Raw genomic sequence first — 22,121 nt, 5'->3', positions numbered from 1 at the left:
GGTTCGGTACGTACCTCGGTTCGGGGGTCATGGTTCGATACGATTTCGGTACAACAGGGAAAACAAATCTACTATGCTCGGTTTCTTTTCATTTATTTTGAACAGACGGTAGTACAAATAAAAAAAAAATTTCCCACCTAGATGTGAAAATACTAAATATTATTACATTGTTATATATATAAAATCTGCAGTACATATATACATACAAGGAATACATTCTTGAAATATAGGCCTATTTGATTTAGTTTACAGATAAACAAGAGAAAAAACAGTGAGACACGTAACGTAACGTAGCCTATATACGCTGAGTTTCAGTTCATTTTTGTGACACGCTTTGTTCACAGAAAGGAAACTCAAATGGCAGAAAGCGACATATTTGTTTTCTTTATTTTACAAAAGCACAATGTTTTGTTTTAATTGTGAGTGTACACAAATAAAAGCAGACCTTTATACAGTGATGCATTATTAAGACAATAAGTGTTTAAAGTTGATTCTGCTGGCATAAGGAAGGACAGTGAACCAAACATCAGCGCGCCCGCCTCTGTGTCACCGTTGGAACGCGACTGAAGTACAAAGCCTATAATTTGCATAATAAATAATAGTTTAGCATTCAGATACATTACATTGCAAATAGGAAATATTATGGAATATTTGGATTTGTGCCGAATGAGAGAGGTAGGATACACGAGCACAAAGCTCCATTTCGCAAACAGTTGAAGGCACAAGCCTTTAAATTTTTTACTCCTTTGTCAGTCTGTGAGAGACGCATTCAGAATCAGCACATGGTCACTGTCTAGTGAGCTTTGTTTTCAAGTGCGGAACTCATGGCATTCGCTGTTCTTCTGCTGGCGGCCGGTTATCAAACAGCGTTACATTGCTGCGGGCGCCCCCTTCTGGATTGGGGGTGAATTGCCTGTATTCGTTGTAAGGCCTCATGCACCGAACCGAGATGTCCGTACCGTGACGGTTCGGTACGAATACATGTATCGTTCCACCACCCCTAATATATATTCAGTTTGGGTTTGTTTCATTGCTGAGAAAAGGCAGTTTTATGTATGTATGTATGTATGTATGTATGTATGTATGTATGTTGTGCATCATCCATGTCTGTTTGTTTCATTTTCAACTTTGAAAGACATGCCTTGAGATTCCTACAATATTTTCCTCTAGGAATTTGCATATGGGTCAGGCTGCATAATTCATTTCACTGATTTTAACCATTGTAATAGTTTTAAATAATTATTATGAAATTATGAATTTATTAATTATTATTATATAATTGCATAAGTTAACAAGTGAAATAATCATGAACTTGTTTTTTGATACTTCTCGTCATAGGTCTGACCCAGTTTTTGCCGACAAGAGCCTTTATTCTGGATATGACCGAGACGGTGGTCTGAATATGGCTGATGGCCTCAAATATCACCCAGGTATGACATTTCAAAATAGAAGCAAATATTTGATGGGTTTACAAAGGAGCTCAATGTTTCAGACAAGAACGATTTGCTGTGAGTGTTATTTCAACTGTGAGAAAGCACTTAGAGATGATACAGATCAGAGCTTAGTTTACACAGTTGCATACAACACTGAGATATCATAAAGATCGTTTTCACTAAAATAACCTTTAAACGTCTGTAATCTAACCATAGTATTTGTCCTGCCACAGATACCTTGTTTTCCATCTCGCATGTCTGTTCTCAGACAGACATCTCTGTCGGGAGATCAGTGGGCTTTAGATCCCATCCCATTGAGACTTTAAGTGTCTTACTTTGCTTCAACACGCAGCTCAAGAATCATTGCGGGGGCTCTCCACGTCTGTGAAACCAATCTGCAAGGCCCTTTTGTGTTACACGTTATTCTTCTCAAGAGAAAACACTCGACACTGGTTACTTTTTATAACTCCTAGCAATCAGAAACAAGCGCATATTGGCAGTTTTAGTGCATGCATATGCTGCGTATGTTCTATTCCCCTGTCCGGTGTAAAAATTTGAGTGGGACAAAGAGCAAAGTGCACACCGATCCTCAAAGACCCCTACTTTAAATATGAAAATATATAATGGTATAATGTGTTCAGTATGCATGCTTGAAGGAAACCATATGAAGAAGGCAGACAAAGAACTCACTGTGTTCCAATTCCTGCTCGTCCACACCCCCTTTTCCCTTCTTTCAGTCTGCAAGAGAGAAAGAGAGAGCGAGAACGATAGCGTAACTCCATGTGAGACAGAGGGGGAGGTGAACGCAAGGAGGACCTGAAAAGGGGCTGTACAAACTAGCCATCACATACACACCGAAGCACTTGGGAGTACAGGTGAGTCTACCATCAGCTCCAGACTTTCATTGAGTTTCTCTTGGCATTGTGTTATCAACAAACAGCTTTATCACCTGTTGAATCGCAAACTGCATCCTTGAAGAACCTACTGTGTGAGGTAGCCAGCTGCAAACGGGAGGAATGTTTCTGAAGTCTATCTTTCTAAATATTTGGGTTGAATAATTCAGGATGTTAACTTCATTGGAGGAATAATCTCACTGGCAATGGGCTTCATGTGTTCCCTGTTTGGCTGTTCTTTGTCCTGCCTGCGTGTGGTTCTTATGATGATAAATTTGAGCAGCGTGCAGTAACAGTAGAACGAATATCCGGTGCTGGGGTTTCTTAGCGACAGTAATGACTTATACATTAGGCAGGGGTTCTGTTTAGCTGAGACGTCATGCTAAGCATCTGTCACTGACCTTTATCTGATCTGAACATTTATAGAGTGGCATAATGTGTAAGACTTATTAAGTCGCAGCTTTTTAATGCTACTAAAGTTTTATCTGCTATTTGGATCTGCTAGATAAGTTTAGTATTGGATTCATTGCTTTGTCAGAGTCCAGAAAGGCTAGTTTTTCTTTTTTATGTGCTTATGGCTCTTTAATGAGCCTTTTAAAATGAAATTAAAGCAATTACAGTACTTACACTTTATCCCAAAGCACCTGGTTTTGTTATTTTATTATTCTTCTAAGTGATTCTCTGCAGACTTTGTCACGTTTATATAGTGTTATATACAATACAGATATCATAAAAAAACAGAATCAGTTAACTTCATATTAGACTAATTCAAATTGTGCTCGAAAAAAGACAGTTGTGTCATTATTCAGCTTGCTATTGAACACACAACCCGTTGTTTACCTGTATAATTTATATATGTGCCCACTATATACTTAGTACCCTTATAAAGCAAGCACCATGTCTCTGAGCCTCATTGAAGTTTAAAACTAATGGTGTTTTTGCTGTCTGTCATCAACCTGTGCAAGTCAAGGCATGCTTGTTATCTGCTGAGAATTACTCTCAAAGAATTCTTCTTTTTGTGCGAAAGAAGCTGAGTTGAAGAGCAGGACTCTGCATTGTGCCGTGGCGTACGGTTGAAGGATCTGGACCTGGAGGGCTGTAATGGATCTGGGAGATTAGAGAGACCTGTCGGGCCCCGGAGGTCTATCAAAACGCTGTGTCAGACACCGTTACATACACTATTACTGCTCATATTATGCACTGTAACGGATACAGCCCAAAACACACACAAATACTATCTCCCAGTACCTGTATCCGGTGCCTCGGGACTGATAACGTATGGAATGTGATGGGTAGAGCTCAATACAACTCATTAGATTGGTGTATGAGCCAAGTATGCCCTCATTGGATTGGAATGACTCATAAATCAAATGATGGCAAATCGTTAGAGATATGTGAGCGAGCCGTGCAGGTAGGCTGGTATGTTTATGTTGTAATGTAAATACCTGGAAAGTGAAATCAGATAAGATAAGCATACTCTGACACTTTAAAACGCTTAAAGATTTATCATTATACTTTTTACATAAGATTTGCCTTGTAGTTCAAATGCTCTGTAACGCATCAGCTTTCAACCTTCTTTCAACCAGCTTTCAGCCTTCAATATGTTTTGGCGAGTAAAAGATTTAGTTGATTGCTAATTAACTGGTAACTTTATGAGGAACATTCTAGAATGCAATTAAACAAAAAATTTTTATGAGTTGATAGTCTGAGCTTCCCTGATGTACAGTGAGATGTGACATGCTTAATACAAGGAATTAAATGAAATATTCTTTACATTAGGCCACTTTGACAAAAGTGTGAGGAACAAAAGCCAACGGATCTTGAAAAATTAAATGAAACAATTCCATATTATTTTTTGAAAGAGGTTATTTTCACCAAGGCTGCATTAATTTGAACAAAAATACAGTAAGAACAGTAATATTGTGAAATATTAATACAATTTTATATATATATGTATTAAATATTTCAATATTTTAAAACTATATATATATATATATATATGTGTGTGTGTGTGTGTGTGTGTGTATATATATATATATATATATATATACATATGTATGTGTGTGTGTGTGGCTAGTATGAAATATTGGAATATTTAAATATTTTATATTTATCTGCCAGTGTAAAAAAATGTATTTGTAAGAGCATCGTCAGAGGTCACATTATTCAAAAGCATTACAAAACAAAGCAACTGCTCTTTTTGTTTCGTCCAAAGCAGTGAAAGGCAGAGAGCTTGTGAGAGGCTTTTGTGGGCGAGAGTGTTTGTTTTGTTGAGTTGATTGTCTTTATTTGTGGAGGATGGCATGGAGGGCATGAACAGTGGGTGTCGTTTTTGTGGCCACTTTGAGTCAACTGTTGGAGTGGGCGGGACGTAAACTCCCAAACATAAACGCACAGGGGTCGAGCTAATCACTGGAAGAGTGAAACAGACCGCTCATTTGTCATAGGTGTTATTAGTTAAAACAGTGTTTGAAAGGGGGTGATGAAGACTAATGGGATCTTATTACCTCATGTGACCCGCGGCCTTTCTGTAGCCTACAGGATGTGAGAGAGACGACACTCAGCTGACAGGGTGATTCAGTGCTAGTGAGACTAGACTGTGCTATTTGTACAATTGCCAATTAACACACTGTCCTGTTTCAACATGCAACTGAAACAGTCAAAGCCTTTCCTAATGCAAAAAATTCCTTAATTTACGAAACTGACAGATATTTATGATTTATAAATATCTGTACACCCTTAAATCTTTAAAAATCATGGCTTTTTTAAAAGGGATAGTTCACAAAATTTTTTGTTTGTTTAAGCTTTTAGTTGTGATTTTTATACTGAGCACAGTTTAGTCAGTAATTTATAGGGTTTTGTGTGTTTTTAGGGGGTCCAAGTGGAATCTATGGACTTTTGGCAGTGGTTTTGAGGAAAAAAATGCAAAAATGGATTTAAACATGGTTAAAAGTATTAAATGGTGTTAAACAGCCTAGAGTGTTACAATAAATTATTTAAAATATATATATGTTTTAAAAAAAACAAAGCCCTCAGACAAATTAGTCAAAATATTTAGAGGGCGAAATGTATAATTGTAATGAATAAATATTATTAAATCTGTGAGTCTTTCTGCACAGATTTCACATGTTCCAGCGTCGAAAAATATTGACCTTCCTTCCTTTACAGTCTGTTTTATCAAATAAAAACTCCTAATTGGGCAACACCTATTCCTTTCCTTATCCTGTCTCCTTGATATTAGTCAGGAGGAAAATGAGATATGCATTGTTTCAACTTCACATGTAGGAAATGCAGTTCATTCCTCCCACTGATTTGACAATGGGTGGGGTGTCATTTTCACAAATGATATCAAGTGCACAGTGCCAGAGGAAATACCCCTCCTTCATACAGTATAATAAAAAAGAGGAATATTTCCTTCATGAGGTTTCTCACCTCATCTAGTTCAGATTTAAAATGTTAATATTCTGTAGAATATTCTTTATTCTTTTGAATGCATTAGCATAGTATATGTTGACTGAGAGTCTGCATCTTGTATGTTTCAGGAAGTAGCAGTTGAGAGGAAAATCACTGACTCGTACTCTGGCAGCAGTGGAAGTTCATGCAGTGGCCTTTCATTTCAACTACACAACTAGAGGTTAAGACATTAAGCCATGTCTGGATATACCATATAGTTGCCCGAGGAGCCTCTCTGGACCAGATCTGAAACAAGCAAATAAACTATATGTCTGCTCTTGATGGTGGGTTAGAGATCATATCACTGGGCTTAAGCCACCCAGAGAGATTCGATCAGTAATACAGGGATAAAAGAATGAAAACTACAGAATCCATCTGCTTAAAATCCAAACATATGGACTGAGCACAATAAAGCTCTGCTTGAAAGTTTAGTTACTACAATAGCTGCAGTCAGAACGTTTGGACGACCTTTCGGCTGAATGTGTTTTTCATGTGCTAATGAAACGACAGGAAAGCACCAAGCACTGCCCTTCATCTTGACATTGTTGAAACGTTTTGAGAGCAAGGGCTACGCGTGCCTTTAAAGAAACAGTCTGTCTCTGGGAGATTGCGATAAACTCAAGGGGCATGTTTTGGTGACTCAAAAAGAAAGAGAAATATCTGGATATAAGATCGAAAACAGACGCAAATAGAACAGAGGATAGTCTTCCAGCCTTTGCTGCATTTGCAGAAAAGCATATCCCACTTGTGAAATTTTCTTGGCACTTTTCCATGGGAACTGATCCAGGGTGCCTTGAGAAGTACCTCCAGGGAGGTCTTGTTAGAGTTTGAATAATATTGTGTGGATTGAAAGCAAAAGTACATTTCTCAGCTCATCTCTGGGCGGTAGCGCGTCTACTCTGAAGGATTACCGTGAAGAAACCGTCCAGCAAAATGTAGAGCTTTAGTTTGACTTTGATCCTACTTTTGATTCTTGTTTCGGGAAGCATAAAACAATCCGGGGATCCCGGAACCACCTCTTACAAGCCAAACGTACGCCCCAGCTGAGAAAAAGAAAGCTTTTATCACACACCCAGGCAAGCGTGCCGGCTAAAAGGGGGCTCAGCGAAAGAAGAGAGTCTCTTAGGCAAGGACGAAGTGAAGCGGGCTGGGATGGAGTGCAAACATGAGCCTGCTAGAAGAGGGTACAGCTGGGGTGGGCCTACCACTACAACATCCTCCACCCTCAACAAGACTGGAGCAAACACGTCCCTGGAGAGGCACAGTACTAACATTTTGGAGAAAGATGACCACTGCGGGGTCAAAGCAAAGCCAGGCTTGACGTCTTGCCAGATGGAGCGGAAAACAAGTAAATATTTTCTTCCATATTTCGTTTATAGACCTGAATCTGAAGAACGTGATATATTACAGTATACTTTATCCCTTGGGTGTATAATATGTAAGGAAAAATTGACAAAAAACAGATCGGCACCCTGACATGATTGCTTACTAAATAAATGAATGCAAATACTGAGTTAATTATTTTTTTATTAAATCAGGGTTTCCAAACTGAGGTTGTGAGTTGATGAAAAGCTAATAATTAAAACATTTAAAAAAATTTACGGCAGAATATTGCGATTAACCAATCAGAATCAAGTATACCACAGAGTTCATCATTTAAATGGATAAGCGAGTCAGTTCAAATGTAGGGTTTTTAAAAGTATAAAGTATACTTAAAACAAACTAATAAAATGAACACTAAAGCAATTAAAATAAAACACTTACTAAGAAACCTGCAATTTTATTAGTTTACCTGGATGTCATGTGACCATAAACCAATATCAGAGAACTGTAAGCATGCAGAAGTGTTGTTAAATTATTAAAATATTTGCTTAAAATCTTAGTAGGACTTAAAGTAAATATTTTAGGCCAACGGGTTCAACTGACAAAAAATTTTGGGGATACCTAAAAAAAGAGATGATAAGGTGCAACGACAAATTTGAATAATGGTTACAATTAGTGTAATTTTACAGAGTCTTAATACTGCAAAGACTGCAGAATGCTGTGATTAACCAATCAGAGTTAAGTATTCAGTAGAGTCATGTAATAAATTTAAATAGATTAGTGAGTCAAGACAAATTTATTCTTTAAAAGTTGAATGCATTTACAGGCCCTACAGAGGCCTAAGAACCATCAGATAGATAGACTGGCATAACATGCTGCTATCCCCTAAATGTTTAAACATCAGTTCTTACTAAACCCTCAGTGACACATTTGTTTCCTCACAGACACAGATGAGCCGTACAGTAATAGCTCTTCACTTCATACCCACTGACCATAATGCTCAAGCTGTGGGTAATGTTATCTGGAAAGAATGCATAATAAGGTTTGCAGATGACCAGGCACCCACTGCAAGTGCAGTAGGCGGGAGTTCACACCAGTGACTGTGTGACAGAGGGGTTTTACAACCCTGCTGATGAGAATTCAGACCCATTTCAGGCAGTCTGAAACAGTTTTTGCAGAATTCAAGAGGTTGCTGTGATGTTGTTACAGCTTTGGAGTGTGTAAAATGGCGAGAGGGGAGGATGTGGAAAGGCTGAGATGGAACAGCTAATTCAGTCACTTTATATTAGTTTCATACCGTTCCTAGGAAGAGATGCTGAAGTAAATGCCAGCATTTTCTCTTTTTCTTTCGTTCTCTCTCTCCTTGTATGGGATTGATGTCGCCACACAGCATCATGATTTGATGAGATGCAGAATGTTATGCTTCTCTTTCTTGCATCTCCAGAAGCTGATCGCATGAAATTGGAAAATGATACAGTGTGATCCAAAAATCTGAGAGTAGTTTTTTCTCGGAATGTTTTAGGATTTTAATTCTGCACTGTTTTTAAATTTTAATTCCACACTTAGGTTTTTAATCAAATTGTGCAGTTTTTAGAGTTTGAACATGAACTCTTTTTTTACAAACAGTCAGCACACGATTGCATTTGGGATCTTCTCAAATCATGCTGGAGGTCATGATCATCAGGTTTTACACAAACTTTTGTGCAGTTCATCCAGTTTTAGTGCTGCTGTCATTAAAGCAAAAGAGTGCTTAGACAGTCAAAAAATACTAAGATATTCTAACATTGAATTCAACTTTTCACTTTGAATTGTTTTGCTAATAATATAATTTGTAGTAAATTTCTTATTGCCACTGTATATGATAAATGCATTAATTCCCATGTTCATAACTTATTTATGATTGCTAGAGTTGTGGTCATAAGTTTACATACCTCTTGCAGAATATGCAAAATTCCTTATATCCCTCTTATTCATTTTCTTCTTCTTTCTTTTAGAATCCAACTCATACAATACAAAGATAATGTACTGAATCCAGATACAGTGAAGAAAAAAGGACTTATATACCCAAAGTCATAACCCCCCTGACCTTATGCAATTTGTCTGTAAACTGACTCCAAATGTGGAGTCTTAAACTGTTATCTTTTTTCTATCACCTAATTTTTCATTTAGCAGCTTCTGCAAATGTACAGTAACTTATGGCCACAGCTGTACATTTCATATTAATATAGCAGGTCAATTACAAGGCATTTCTCAGCATCAGAACTGACCTGTAGATGCTATTCTGTGAATGTTGTTCGACTTGAGAGTAAGGTAGCAGAGTAAGAAGAGTCTCCAAGTACAGGTTTTGTGGACAGTGATGTGTAATTGCACATTCATGGTCTTAAACCTTTCTGATCTCATCACTCCTCACGTACTCGCACACATTTCCCAGAGGAAAACTGTCATTTTATCCCATCCTCCCAGCGAACCATAACATCCGACAGGGGGATCTGACCTTTGATATACAACCCTATGTCTGCCAGGTCCCCAAATCCTCAAGCTGTGAGGGACTTTCCCTCATCTGTCCGAACTGAGAGCCCACATATCATACGCAGCTCAGTGCCAACATTATTCCTTTCCCTGAATTCCTACCACTACTTTTTAGGTTTGAGGAAGTTCCTGTGTTTCCCTTCTGTTAATGATAAGTTAAGCATGAGGATTATGATTCAGGTATGATGAATAAGCTAAGCAAGCAAACCTCTGCGGTCTAAACTGAACTCCACCCTTGAGGCTCAGGTGTCCATCCACCCAAACGAGTGTGTTTGCCGGATGGCTCTCTCCCCTGACATCCAATCCTCTGAAAGAGCTGACACATTGATTCTATACATGACACTGATGAAATGTGGCCACTTAATTTGGCGTGGAACAGAATGTGCGAACTTATAGATTCTGTACGTGATTATTTAAGTACATCCAAGGCCGTAGTAGTCATAAATATGAATCGTTCCTACATCCATGACCTCTGGTAACGAAAACAGTGGTTACTCAAAGGGATAGTTCACCGAAAAATGAAAATGTTGTCATTATTTGCTCACCCTCATGTAGTTTGAAACCCACATGCTTTTCTTTCTTCTGTAGAACACAAATGGAGATGTTTGGCAGAAAGTCAAGAACTGACAGCCTCAGTCACCATTCTCTTTCATTGCATATTTTTCCCATTAAATGAAAGTGAATGGTGACTGAGGCTGTCACTCTGCTTCTACTTTAGTGTTTCATATAAGAAAGAAATGTGTTTTAAGGTCGTAAGGGTTTAGAACAACATGTGGGTGATACATAATAATATAATATACTTAAGAGAGTTGCTGCAAAACCACTGCTAGAGAAACGTGTCTAATTGGACTTTTGGCTTAAAACCCTCATAGTTTCTGACTATAGCCCTTGTGACAACCTCCCGCGTGACAACTAGCCCCGCTTTCCAGGTCTATTCTGTATCCCGGGTCTTCGCTGTTGAATTTGGACTGTACCAAACCAAACAACAACAACAACAACAACAACAGAGGAAGCAAAGTCTGCCAGGAACGTCACACAGCATAGCCATCCTTTAAAAAAAGCAAAAGGGAAGCGCCAACCTCGTCCAGTGCCCCAGCCTGCCCGCCTCATGCTCGATGCGCATTTGGAGCGCGCAAGAGATCATCATTCGCAAAGACACGAAATCCGACACAGGCTCTCGCTGCTAAAGGGGGAGTGGAGGAAACACATGAAGTTAAATTAGAAAAGCTCGCGAAGCAGCAACAAAAGAGACTGTATCCAGAGTTAATTAAGGTAAGAGAAGTTTAGTTTGACCCGGTGCTTCTGGAAAGTTAAAAAACGGTATTTGCGTAATAAAACGCTTAGATCTGTGAAAGGCATGTGCTGAAGTCATGTTTAAGTTCTGAGGTTTGATGACATGATCGTTTAAATTATATAATGTGATCTTCTTTAAAGCGAGAAGAGAGCAATATTTTGCAGTGAACGCATGCTGTTTTAAAAGACCAACCAGACTGGTTGCCACTTTGCGTTGTCTTTAGGCATAGACAGACAATAGGCAGCAAGTTTTTGAATGAAAAGAACAACATGGTTTTGAAGTTAAAGTGACAAATTGCTCTTTGTGGATCTCAGACATACCGTTTTAAGTTATTTTTTGATTGTACAGTGTAAAAGATGTATTATAACCTAAAATGTGCTTCATGTGGTTAAAACGGTTTCATTCTAGAAAAAAAATATTAAATTAGTTACCTAATCAACCTAGGTTTTTTTTTTTTTTGAACATTACCACATTTTATAGTTTGGTTATTTATTTAAAAAGTAGAAAGCAGTCAGTGAGTGAAGTCATAGCTATTAAATGAACTATTCTGGTCTGGCTCTGATATGACAGGGTAATTTATAATAAGGAAAAAATTTAAACTGCATCAAGTAATTTAATCATTTTTATTTATTTTATTTATTATTATTATTATTATCATTATTATTTTAAAAAGAAAACTGCATCTATGCTTATGACTAACTATCGGATTTTGCTCCAGGTTTATAAAAAGAAAATCTTTTGAAACACCGTAAAGATGAATATCCGTAAAGAAGGAAAATGGAGAGCGTTTTATCCCAGTGCTAGAGGTTGTGTTGCATGGCCTGACTAAATAAAAAGGTGTTTTTGCTGGTGGAATGAAAGGCAGATGCACATTATTCATGCTCTATTATAATTTTATGCCATGTGATATAAAAGCTCCTTTGAGTCTGGCAAACTTGCACATAAAACAAATGGGACAGATTTAAAACTCTTGCTTTTTTACTAACTTTTTAACTCCCATTGTGGCTCTGGCAAGACAAAGACCTACCTGCTTGGATAGAGAAAAAAATTGTTTTCAGGTTTGCTGCCAAGTCTGGGGTTGAGGATAAAAGCTAAGAACTACCTCAGGGAAACCTAAAGTGGTTAATTATTCAAAGGTCTATTAGGGAAACAGATTGTGTTTATGTTGCACAGGTTAACCACGCTTATATTGAGTCAAGCCGTACAGCCAGTGATGTAATTGTTAACAGTCTGTTCCTCAGGATGTAATGTTCTGGTATAAGATGTTGAGGGTTTGTGTTTTAAAAGTTCTGTTCCCTTCCTGAGGCATTCATTTGTTTGTAGGCAGGATCTTCAAGCACACTTGTTTTATTTACTGAAACATTGATGCCACAGTATAACACCGTAGGTCAAAATTCAAGCATTTAAATGTAGACTTGTCTTGTAAGTTGATGATGGAAAGGCATGAACCTGTCGGGATGTCAGCATATAGAACAATGGTTCCTGTGCCTCAGAGAGATTTCTCAAGGCATGCTGCAGTCTCAAGCAGGGAATTTTCTCGGCAGTTGAGGAATGCTAAGGGAGGGACTACCCATGGTGAAGGAAATACTTTCTGCAGCTCGGAATGGGGCTTTTTAGCCCAGTCAATAAACCTTTGCCATTTTCAACAAATAGATGGCTGTTTTAACATCCATCTTTGCCAAACTATGGGTAGAACTGCAATATCAGCATTACGATTTATTTACAGGAGGTACTTAGAACTATAAATGTGTGAAAGCATTATACGGTCTACAAATATTTGCCTGCAGGCTCCATGAATCACAGCAAACTGTGAAAAGAATAATTTTGGCCACAAATCCTTGAACTTAATGTGTCAGCATTTCTTTTATAAGTCTGTCCGCAAAAAAGACGACAAACTAATATGATTCATCTTTTTAACAGGGTGACTCATGGAAGCTAGAATTACTTGAAAGACATATAATACTCTTGACTTTTAAAATAATTATCCTCCCATTTGAGCACATTGCTACTATAGCTGAAAATGAAATAGCAACCAAATGATTGTGACAGCAATGGTGAGATCATGAAATAAAATATAAAGCAAGTTAATATTTGCCGAAACCTATCCAATTACTCTCTCTAATAAAAAAAGCCTGTGATATTATATGCAATTATATGCTGAAACAATTAAGTGCATTTAAAATAACTCTTCCCTCATAAGACTTGTGAATACTTGGTGGGTTGTGCAAAATTTTACATTTATAAGCGGGGTTGAGCAATACTTCGCTTTGTGAACTGAAAAGCACTGCAAATGGCATAGCTGTGAATGTGTTATATAATTGAAATTTTCTCTTGATTTGATTATTGTGTTTTTCTACCATTACAGACCTCAGCAGAAGTGCCAGTTTGTCCGAGAAGGAGCTGAAGGAGGCACGGACCAAAAGTCAGATCATTGCTGCTCAGCTCCAGGCCAATTCCAACTCTAAAGGCGTCCAACTTTTCAACCGGCGCAGACAGAGAGTGAACGCTTTCACACTCGTAAGCGTTGGAGGAGGGGGAGTGGAGGCACCTAAGAATGTAATTGATTCATCTTTTGAAAGTCCACGGACATGGGACAAATGCTCGACTGAGGACCAGGACAAAGAGTTGAATCACAGGAACCTCAAGACAGGTCTCACGAGGTTGGCCAGCAGAATCCACAGTACTGGGAGTGACATGGAAGATGCTAGTGAGGTTACACGGGAGGATGTAGCAGAAGAAAGCAGCCAAGATAGACACTTTCTCCCCGTCAATGAGAAGGATGAGGAGCTTTCAGAAGACCTCACAGAGCATGTGAAGGATGAGGTTACTCTTAGAAGTGACAGTAACCCTGCTGTTATGGACAGAACTGGTGAAGATGAAGCTGAAGCCAATGGAGCACACAATAAAGAAATCCCAAATGGATACAGTGCACAATGCAATGGAAAAGCAGATAAGACGGTGACTAAACAGCCCACCATCATAAACAGAACAGCTCGCCCATTTTTCTCCCCAACAACAGTAGGATCCTCTGAAGCTACAAGTCCAGTCATAGACATCCCTCCAGCCCATGACTCTACAACACACTTTGAACCTTCAACTTACCCAGTGCACCCAAGACCTGTTTTCTCTCCACCACTGCCTCCACCTTCATATCTGACTCCTCCTCTCCCCAGCTACTCCAGCCCTCCTCCACCTAACACAGGCCATGCTCCCTCACCTCAGCCTTCTTCTTACTACATCCGCCCATATGCCCCCAGGCCTACATTTGTCCCTGACCTCTTGAGTGAGAAGAGATCTGTAACTCCCATCAAAACGGGTATCCTCGATGAGGGCCAGGCTCGCCGAGCAACCCATAAGTCGATGTTCACGTTTCAGGAGAAACCAAAAGTGGCTCCGAATCCCGAACTCCTGTCCTTGGTGCAGTGTGCAGATGAAAAGAAGAAAAAACCCCAGCCAGACGCAGGGCAGGAGGAGGAGCTGCTGGCTCTCGGGGCCGAAGCCTCAAACTTCCTGGCCAAGGAAGAGGACGTTCACGAGGAAGCTGCGGTGCCAGAGTGGGCCTTGAGTTTGAAAAGCTCCAGAACGCGTGCCAGGATAGAGCACAAGCCTGAGCAGGCCCTGACCAATGCTTCAGGAAAAGGAGCTGAACTGTTTGCCAAACGCCAGTCGAGGATGGAAAGGTACGTCCATGACAGCAAGGACCCGAGATCACCCTCTCCTACCATGTCCTTGCCTCCTTCGTGGGTATATCCATCCAACATGCCTGGTCGAGTGAAGGCCATAATAAACTCCTCCAATATAAGTGCACAAATTTCAAAGACACTTCAAACTCAGCAGGCCATTCAGAAAAAGACTGTCCTTGCCAAAGCGCCAGTGCCTGCTCCAGCTCCACCTCCAGAGATACCCTTGGAGAACGGCTGCACTAAAATCGAGATGGAGCTGTCCAAACATCAGCCATACCAGCTTAACTCATCCCTCTTCATCTTCAACCCCACGAAAGATCCCTACAGCACTCTTCCCAGAGCCGCCCCAGCTCCTAAACTTGTCGTGACAGCTCACTCCTACTCCAGACAATCTTCCCTTCCAACAAGCCCATTGCCATCGCCGTACAGCCCATCTGCCGCCTATCGGTCAGCCCATTGCTTTTCGCCTCCTGTGACGCCTCTCAGTCCCATCACAGCAGGCAGCATCAGTTCCCCAGTGTCGCCTTTATCTCCAGAACGTGTGGCTTCACCTCGCTCTGGCGTCCAAGCACCACGTCCCACGTTCTCCACCAAAAAAGCTGGTATCAGCCCACAGGTGTGGAAACCCTCTTCATTCTTTTAAACCTTTCCATTTCTGCTCTTCTTTGCTTTATGTACTCTTCAGACCAAAGTATAATGGAAGAAAAGTAAAAAGGACACATATTGAACTGACTGTCCACTTAGACGTAACAAGAGAGCAGTAAGGTACAAAAAATCGCCCTACAAGAAACTTGAAATCTAGCACTCTTGGTCAGATTTGTTTTTCTTGTTTCTTGTTTATTATTGCATGTGGAGGCAATAAATGTCAAGTCCTACCTGTTAAACTGACCTTTAATTGTAACTCATAAACTGGCCACCAGAGGGCCATAAATCTAACCTTTCATATTTTTTAAATCAAGACATTGTAATTTAGTGCAGCTTTGTGTTTCAGAACTACAGTTTATTCAGTTTTGTGCTCATGCCAGATATATTTTAGGTACAAAACCAGTGTGTCATTTTCCAACGCTTGCCTCCAAGTTTTCAGGTTGGAGTTGGTACAAACTCATAAGCAGTTTAGCAGATGGTGTCTTGCCTTTTATGATGTACGAAATACAATTTAATATGAGTAGGACGATATGAAACCCTCTTCATGTTATGGCACCCGTACTGTTCCGTACTTCTCTTTGATTTATAGTTCAAGTTTACAGCTTGCATGCTGCGCAACAGTATGTACTTAATGTAGTGTGCATACACTACTGTATGTTCCACTGCAAGTCTCTGATTAAACAAAGCCATAATTTAATTTAATTTAATTTTATCACTACATGCAGTATGTAGTACCTATTTTAATGCTGGTTGTTTTCAAACAAATTTTTTCATTCTAGCTTCTTCTCTTTCAAATGATTTTGTGTACTCTGTTTCATTAAAACAATGAAACACTTTCTTTTCTGTCTCTTCTTTTCATACTATATTATCTTCTTCTGTTGAATAATCTGCTAAATTTAATGTGTGGATTTCTTCTTTTATTTGCAGTATCCCCTCTAATCAGTTGTTTTAATTTTCGGTCGTATCTATCCTGCAATGAGAATCCCAGGCCAGCTTTCCCACAGAGTCGTTTTTATCTATACGCTTGTTCCAACAAAACAAAGATATGCGTATCAGAGCCACCCGCCGCGTAGTGCTCTGACCCAAAATGAAATTAGAAACTTTTTTTAACGCTGACTGAATATGTATGTGCCCCGCACATTCCTGGCCTGCCCCCTGAAAATGCACATCTGAGCCGAAACTGGCCGCTGTGGGCTTGAGCTTTAGGCTAACGGCCTGACCTCTGGCCTCCCTCATACTTGGAAAAACACATTTGCTGGAGGTGAAAACATACCCAGCAGCCTCAGCAGTGCAAATGCATATCTCAGTAAAGGTTAGTGGTGTTGGCAGCGTGCATGCAAGCGATCTGAAGATGCCATGGTATCGGGGTGTGCTGGGAAACTACCTAGACATTGGACAAGAATAAACAGCTTGATGTAATCACAGGGTGCATGAGAAGGCCTGATATCGATAACCACATCTGAAGTTGCATGCAGTGCTGCAGGAGGTGTTTTAGATGTTTCAGTGGCGGTTTAGAGGCTAACCTTATTGAACGTGTGCACAGTATACCTGGCATGAACTTGGAAAGCTTGGATTTTTGAATGGTTATTGAACCTTTGGATCCAGGATTGTTCTGCTGCTGTTGTACCTTGAGTGTAATGATATCTTTGTTCCTGTACACTAACATTCCTCACTATCTACATTCATAACAAAAAAATAATTGAATCATGACATGTTATGCAGGGCTCAACCGTAAGGAAGGTGTGCTGACCTAGTTTTTGGTCTAATTGAATGAACTGCCACATGTATTTTTGGATCAACACCATATATATATGATCATGTATGTATATTTTTATGCCTCACAAATTTTATGCCTTGTTTTGCTGTGACATTTGGTTGCAAATTATATTCATTAGCTTTTTAACCTTGTCAGCTAAATAAAACTATCTAACCTGATGTCCAGCATTATCTGCCCAGTGCAAGTTAATTTCCTCTATCATAATGTCTAGCTATTATATGTCCACCTAGCAAATGTTTGTAAATAATCTCGAAATGTGATCATTTTAATGTCAGCTTTATTTGTGTACCGCTTTATATAATACAGATTGTTTCAATGCAGCTTCACAGTAATAATCGATGATGCAAACTTTAAATATGGGACAAATTCAAATTCTGCTGTAAAACAGTTATAAAAACAAAAATAAAGTAAAACAAAAATATCCAATAATAAATAAGTTAAAAAAAATTTATGATAATGTTAAAATATTTTAAAATGATAAAACATTTAAAAATATTATCTTTAATTAGCTTTGGTTCAAAATATTTCTATTGAATAACATAACATTTTTTAATATTAACTTAAGTTATGCATTTAAATTATGAATTTTAAATTAAAATGTAAATATACAATTATATTTTTATTATTATATATTGTATTACATGAAATTATATAAAAAGTATATAATTAATAAAAATATAATTAAAAATATATAATATATAAAATTTGAACTATGGCAAACAGAAAAATCCTTACCGTTGAGCCCGTTTATTATTCAGTGTGTGTGTTTGTGAGTGTATTTAGTGATATAGAGGCACTACATTAAAGTGATGTCTCACCTCTTCTTATCTTTTGTCTTATCAGATTAAGGAGGAGACCCCGGCACAAGTAAATAGCCCTGGCTCCACCACCCCAACCTCGAGGACACCCAACCTCACTAGACGCTTCACCAGCCCTGAGGTGCTTTCCAGCGCCGTCTGGTCCCCCAGCAGCCCTCTAGTGACCTCTACACCATCCACCCCAATCTACAAGCCCACACCAATCTCCCCCTCACCCCGACCCATCCATAAACCCATCACAACATGCCCTTCCCCAAGCCCTATCCACAAGCCCATTGCAACCACAGCATCTCCAGGTACCATCTTTAAGCCGAGCGCCACCTCTCCTGTATCTCCACCCTGGGAAACCAGGTGCCAGTCTCCGGCCGTCAGCCAGGACACCAAAGCCAACCACCGCATTTTGGCCAAAAACATCATCAATGCCGCCAAGCGGATGGGTGGCCACAGTCTGCCCATCTCCCCGGTGAGCGGCGGGATCGTGCCTTATGAACACAATCCTGTCAGTCCATTTCAGCCACGGATGCTGGGGGCTCAGTCACCCACCCTTACCAGTCCCTCTCCCACCCGCATGATCCACTCTCCGGTGCGCTTGTACAACACCCGCTCGCTGACCGACTCGGACGCCTCGGTGGAGTCTGAGGATTCGGGTCTGCGCTCTCCTGGAGTGCGCAGCTACAACACCTGCCCCCGTGGCTGGGCCGGCGGTCTGCAGGTGAAGAGGGGAGGCATGTCTGAAGATCTGTAGGAACTAGGAAGCACTTGATGATTTATACTTCAGCCTGATTTCGTTGTAGACCAAAGTGTCCCTTAAGTATTGAATGTAAAGCATTGTGGATTTTGCAGTACATTGAATACAGTACAGTATGTTGACTGTGACTATACATGTAAAAAAAAAAAAAATACACTATCGTTCAGAATTTTGGGTCAGTAAGATTTTACTGAGAAATTTATTCAGCAAGAATGCATTAAAAGGTTCAAACGTGACAAAGGCTTTTTTATTGTTAATAAATAAATGGTGTTCATTTGAACTTTCTGTTCATCAAAGAACCCTAAAAAATATATCAGTTTCCACAAAAATATGAAGCAGCGCAACTGTTTTCAAAATTGCTAATAATACGAAATGTTTCATGAGCAGTAAATCTCCATATTAGAATGAATTTTGAATGATCATGTGATTCTGGAGACTGGAGTACAATGTAAAAAATTTTCAAAATATTCTTGTTTTTACAGTATTTTTAATCAAATGAATGCAGGCTTAGTGAGCTTCTTTCAAAAACATTAAAAATCTTACTAACCCCAAATTTTTGAATGGTAGTGTAGCTTAACATTGAAAAAAAAAAAAAAGAAAATTCTGAAATCTTTTACTCACCTCACATGTTTACTCAAATCAGTATGACTGACTTTCTTTCATGGAACACAAAATGAAGTGAACATTCACATTCTGACTAATATGTGACTATATTGTCCTTGCTGGAGTCTGACAGCATCTGTTCCTATTCACTTTAATTTTCATGTGTGTTCTATGGAAGGAAGAAAGATTTTATCAAGGTCATATAATATTTTGCAACAACATGAGGGTGAATAAATGTAGATTAAATTTTAATTTTTAAAGTGAACTGTTCTTGTAAAGTCACATCTTGTTCTCATCTATGCAGCTGTCTGTAATTTAATGAAGAAGGCATTACATGGATTCAGAAAGGTGTACCAAAGAACTTAGTTGTGTATTACCAAAGATAAAAAATAATGTGCAAGACTTTTCAAAGCAGTATTAGATATTAACCTCTTTTTTTTTTAAATCTACGTAAATATAAAAGGGATTGACCCTTTTGCTTTTTTGTACAGTATGTTTTGACAATGTGTTAGAGTATTGGAGTGGGACAATAGGTCCGACTCGAGTCAGACTGGGAAGGAACTGATTGCTTTTTGCTGATTGTGAGTTAATTTAGATGTAAAGACAGAATGACACAGCAAGGTTTCTATGGTATGAGAGAGAATGGTAGGACATTTTCTATATTATGTATACTATAAATGGAAGCTGCAGGTGATCTGAAATCCATTAAGGTTTCCATATTAGTTTAGCGCTGACATACATGATGGAAATAAAATGGTCGGATGCACAACGGGAGAGGTGAAAAAATAAAGCATTAGGAGGTTTGTACAGTGTGATTTCACATAAAATGTAGGAATGATTAAATTTCAGTGTTCATTAATGCACCTTGCTTAGATTGCTATTATTATATTTCAGTTTCCCAAGAGGGCAAAAACAGGAGAAGAGAGGATTCTATATATATGAGTTAATCTTCACAGCATTTCAGCATTTCACGTAAAAGGGATTCTGGGTTTAGGGTGATTGAGTGCTCTGTTGGTACAATAAGGTGAGATAATTGCTTTTTTATATACATTTCACACAAATAAACATTTAATGGGGCACTTGTAAGGTTTATCATATACGTAAACATACGTAAACAAGTATACACACTGTATACTGTGTGATAAACAGTAATTCACACTACTTAATACCATATGTTTGTCTGTCGTAGTTCTGAAATTACATATTGAAATCTGTCTGAGCTGATCACTAGCAGTCATTTAAGGATTAAGTCTTAAGGTTCATGCATACCAAGTGTACTCATGTTTGCCTGCGCTCAAATATTGGATCACCACACATGAGAAAATCATTCTCTGTGTTGGTGCATCAGCAGATTTTTGAGTATTTGCATACGGGGAATTTTGATTGACAGGGACATCAGCTGTAAAGTGACTTGGCACCTTTGGTGAGAATAATGTTATCACTTTCAAGGATGCTGTACAGCCCCTGTGTCCTTGTGCGATCCTTTATTTGGATTACGGGAGATGTTATACATGATTCAACTTACATATACAATTTCTTTAAGTTTGATATCATGTCTGAATAACCAGCCTCATTATTATCTCTGTCTGTTTTCTGTTCTGTTTTTAAATTAAGTGAATAAACACAAACAATGTCATCTTCTTGGATAAAGGTCTTCATTTCTTGCACAATCTGTAATTTCATTAATTATTATTACAAATGCATAGTTTTACATCCATATAACTGATTTCCTCACTATTTTAGAAAAAATGCACATTATTATAAACATAATATAATTATAGGAAAGGGTTGTAGTTTATATTCTGAGCTCCTTTACTGATATGGTATGTATACTGTAGGAAGTAGGCCTATTTAGGATATTGTTATTATTGTAATTACTACTACTACTACTACTACTACTACTACTAACTGAGAATTGGACAGTATAGACAAAGTCTTAAAAATCATTCAATCTAGTCTGCGAATTGCATTCATACACTAGGATTAAGTAAAAATTCTTTAATCAAAAAGTTGGTCCTAATGTTTCTTGAAGAGATGAACAGACGCCTGGTCAATACCGCCACCTATAGGACTAAAATGGTAAACTGGTTTCATTCCTACTGTATCCATCGCTGCAGACGCAGGATTTGAGTTCAAAAGAATATGTCAAATATGAAATATTATGTACAAATACAAATCGAAATGAGTTATTATATGAAATAATGGTGGGATTGGGGCATAAAGCACTGAAACAACTGGAGCATTAACGCCCTGTTCTCTTCTGCTCTCTTTTCATCTGCTTCCATCTTCTTCATTTCAAAATCAAGACGTTTCCTTTCCAGCTCCATTCTATTTCTCTCCTTCTCTTTTGGTAACAACTACATGTGTGCAGACATTAAACACTGTAACACTGTGTATTTTAGTATTTAAACTATGCAAACCTCATAAAAATATTTTAAGTCTCAAAATAGTTAATTATTAAATAAAAATGAATTCTGTATTATTTCATCAACACCTCCAACATGGTCACTAGTGACGTCAAGGAACAGTTTGTTCTTTTGTAAACAGCCTTTTCATGATAGAGAATAGAAATGAGAAATAAAATGGATTGTCCATGAGATAAAATAGGCTCTCAGATGCATGTTTATATCCTGTTTAGAACATTTACTCATGTTAACAGGGAACGTTGCTTCACATTCTCCAGAGAGACCATCAATGCTGCATAGATGCTGCATACAAGAACAGCTCCAATGACAGCAATAAGCGACGATAAATAACAACAACAACCGAAAGTGACTAAATAAAATAACCCCTCAGCAGTCTGTAATTATTTTAAATGATATAATGGCATGTTTATCAGCATTTACAATATTGCCAAAGTATACACTTGTAGCAGTGTAACGGACTATAAAGACGATGAATTAAATATAGGAAACCAAGGGT

General features: G+C 38.5%; 1 protein-coding gene and 1 long non-coding RNA gene across 2 annotated transcripts; both read left to right on the top strand.

The window, feature by feature from the left end:
• Nucleotides 1-2,170: 2,170 nt before the first annotated feature.
• Nucleotides 2,171-18,810, top strand: LOC107750359 (synaptopodin-like). The gene is made up of 4 exons (XM_016565712.1): nt 2,171-2,308; nt 5,869-7,127; nt 13,291-15,224; nt 17,874-18,810. The coding sequence occupies exons 2-4, from the start codon at nt 6,932-6,934 to the stop codon at nt 18,591-18,593; spliced, it is 2,850 nt and encodes a 949-aa protein (XP_016421198.1). The 5' UTR covers nt 2,171-2,308; nt 5,869-6,931; the 3' UTR covers nt 18,594-18,810.
• A 334-nt stretch (nt 18,811-19,144) lies between these two features.
• On the top strand, nt 19,145-20,835 carry LOC107750391 (uncharacterized). Its single transcript, XR_001641141.1, has 2 exons — nt 19,145-19,999; nt 20,094-20,835. It is a non-coding gene; the product is annotated as an uncharacterized LOC107750391 (long non-coding RNA).
• The last annotated feature ends 1,286 nt before the right edge of the window (nt 20,836-22,121 follow it).

The sequence above is a fragment of the Sinocyclocheilus rhinocerous genome, unplaced genomic scaffold (genome assembly GCF_001515625.1).
Source record: "Sinocyclocheilus rhinocerous isolate Xijiao unplaced genomic scaffold, SAMN03320098_v1.1 scaffold1053, whole genome shotgun sequence".
NCBI lineage: Eukaryota > Metazoa > Chordata > Actinopteri > Cypriniformes > Cyprinidae > Sinocyclocheilus > Sinocyclocheilus rhinocerous.
The sequence above is the reverse complement of the archived record's forward strand: the minus strand, read 5'-3'. Positions and strand labels throughout refer to the sequence as shown.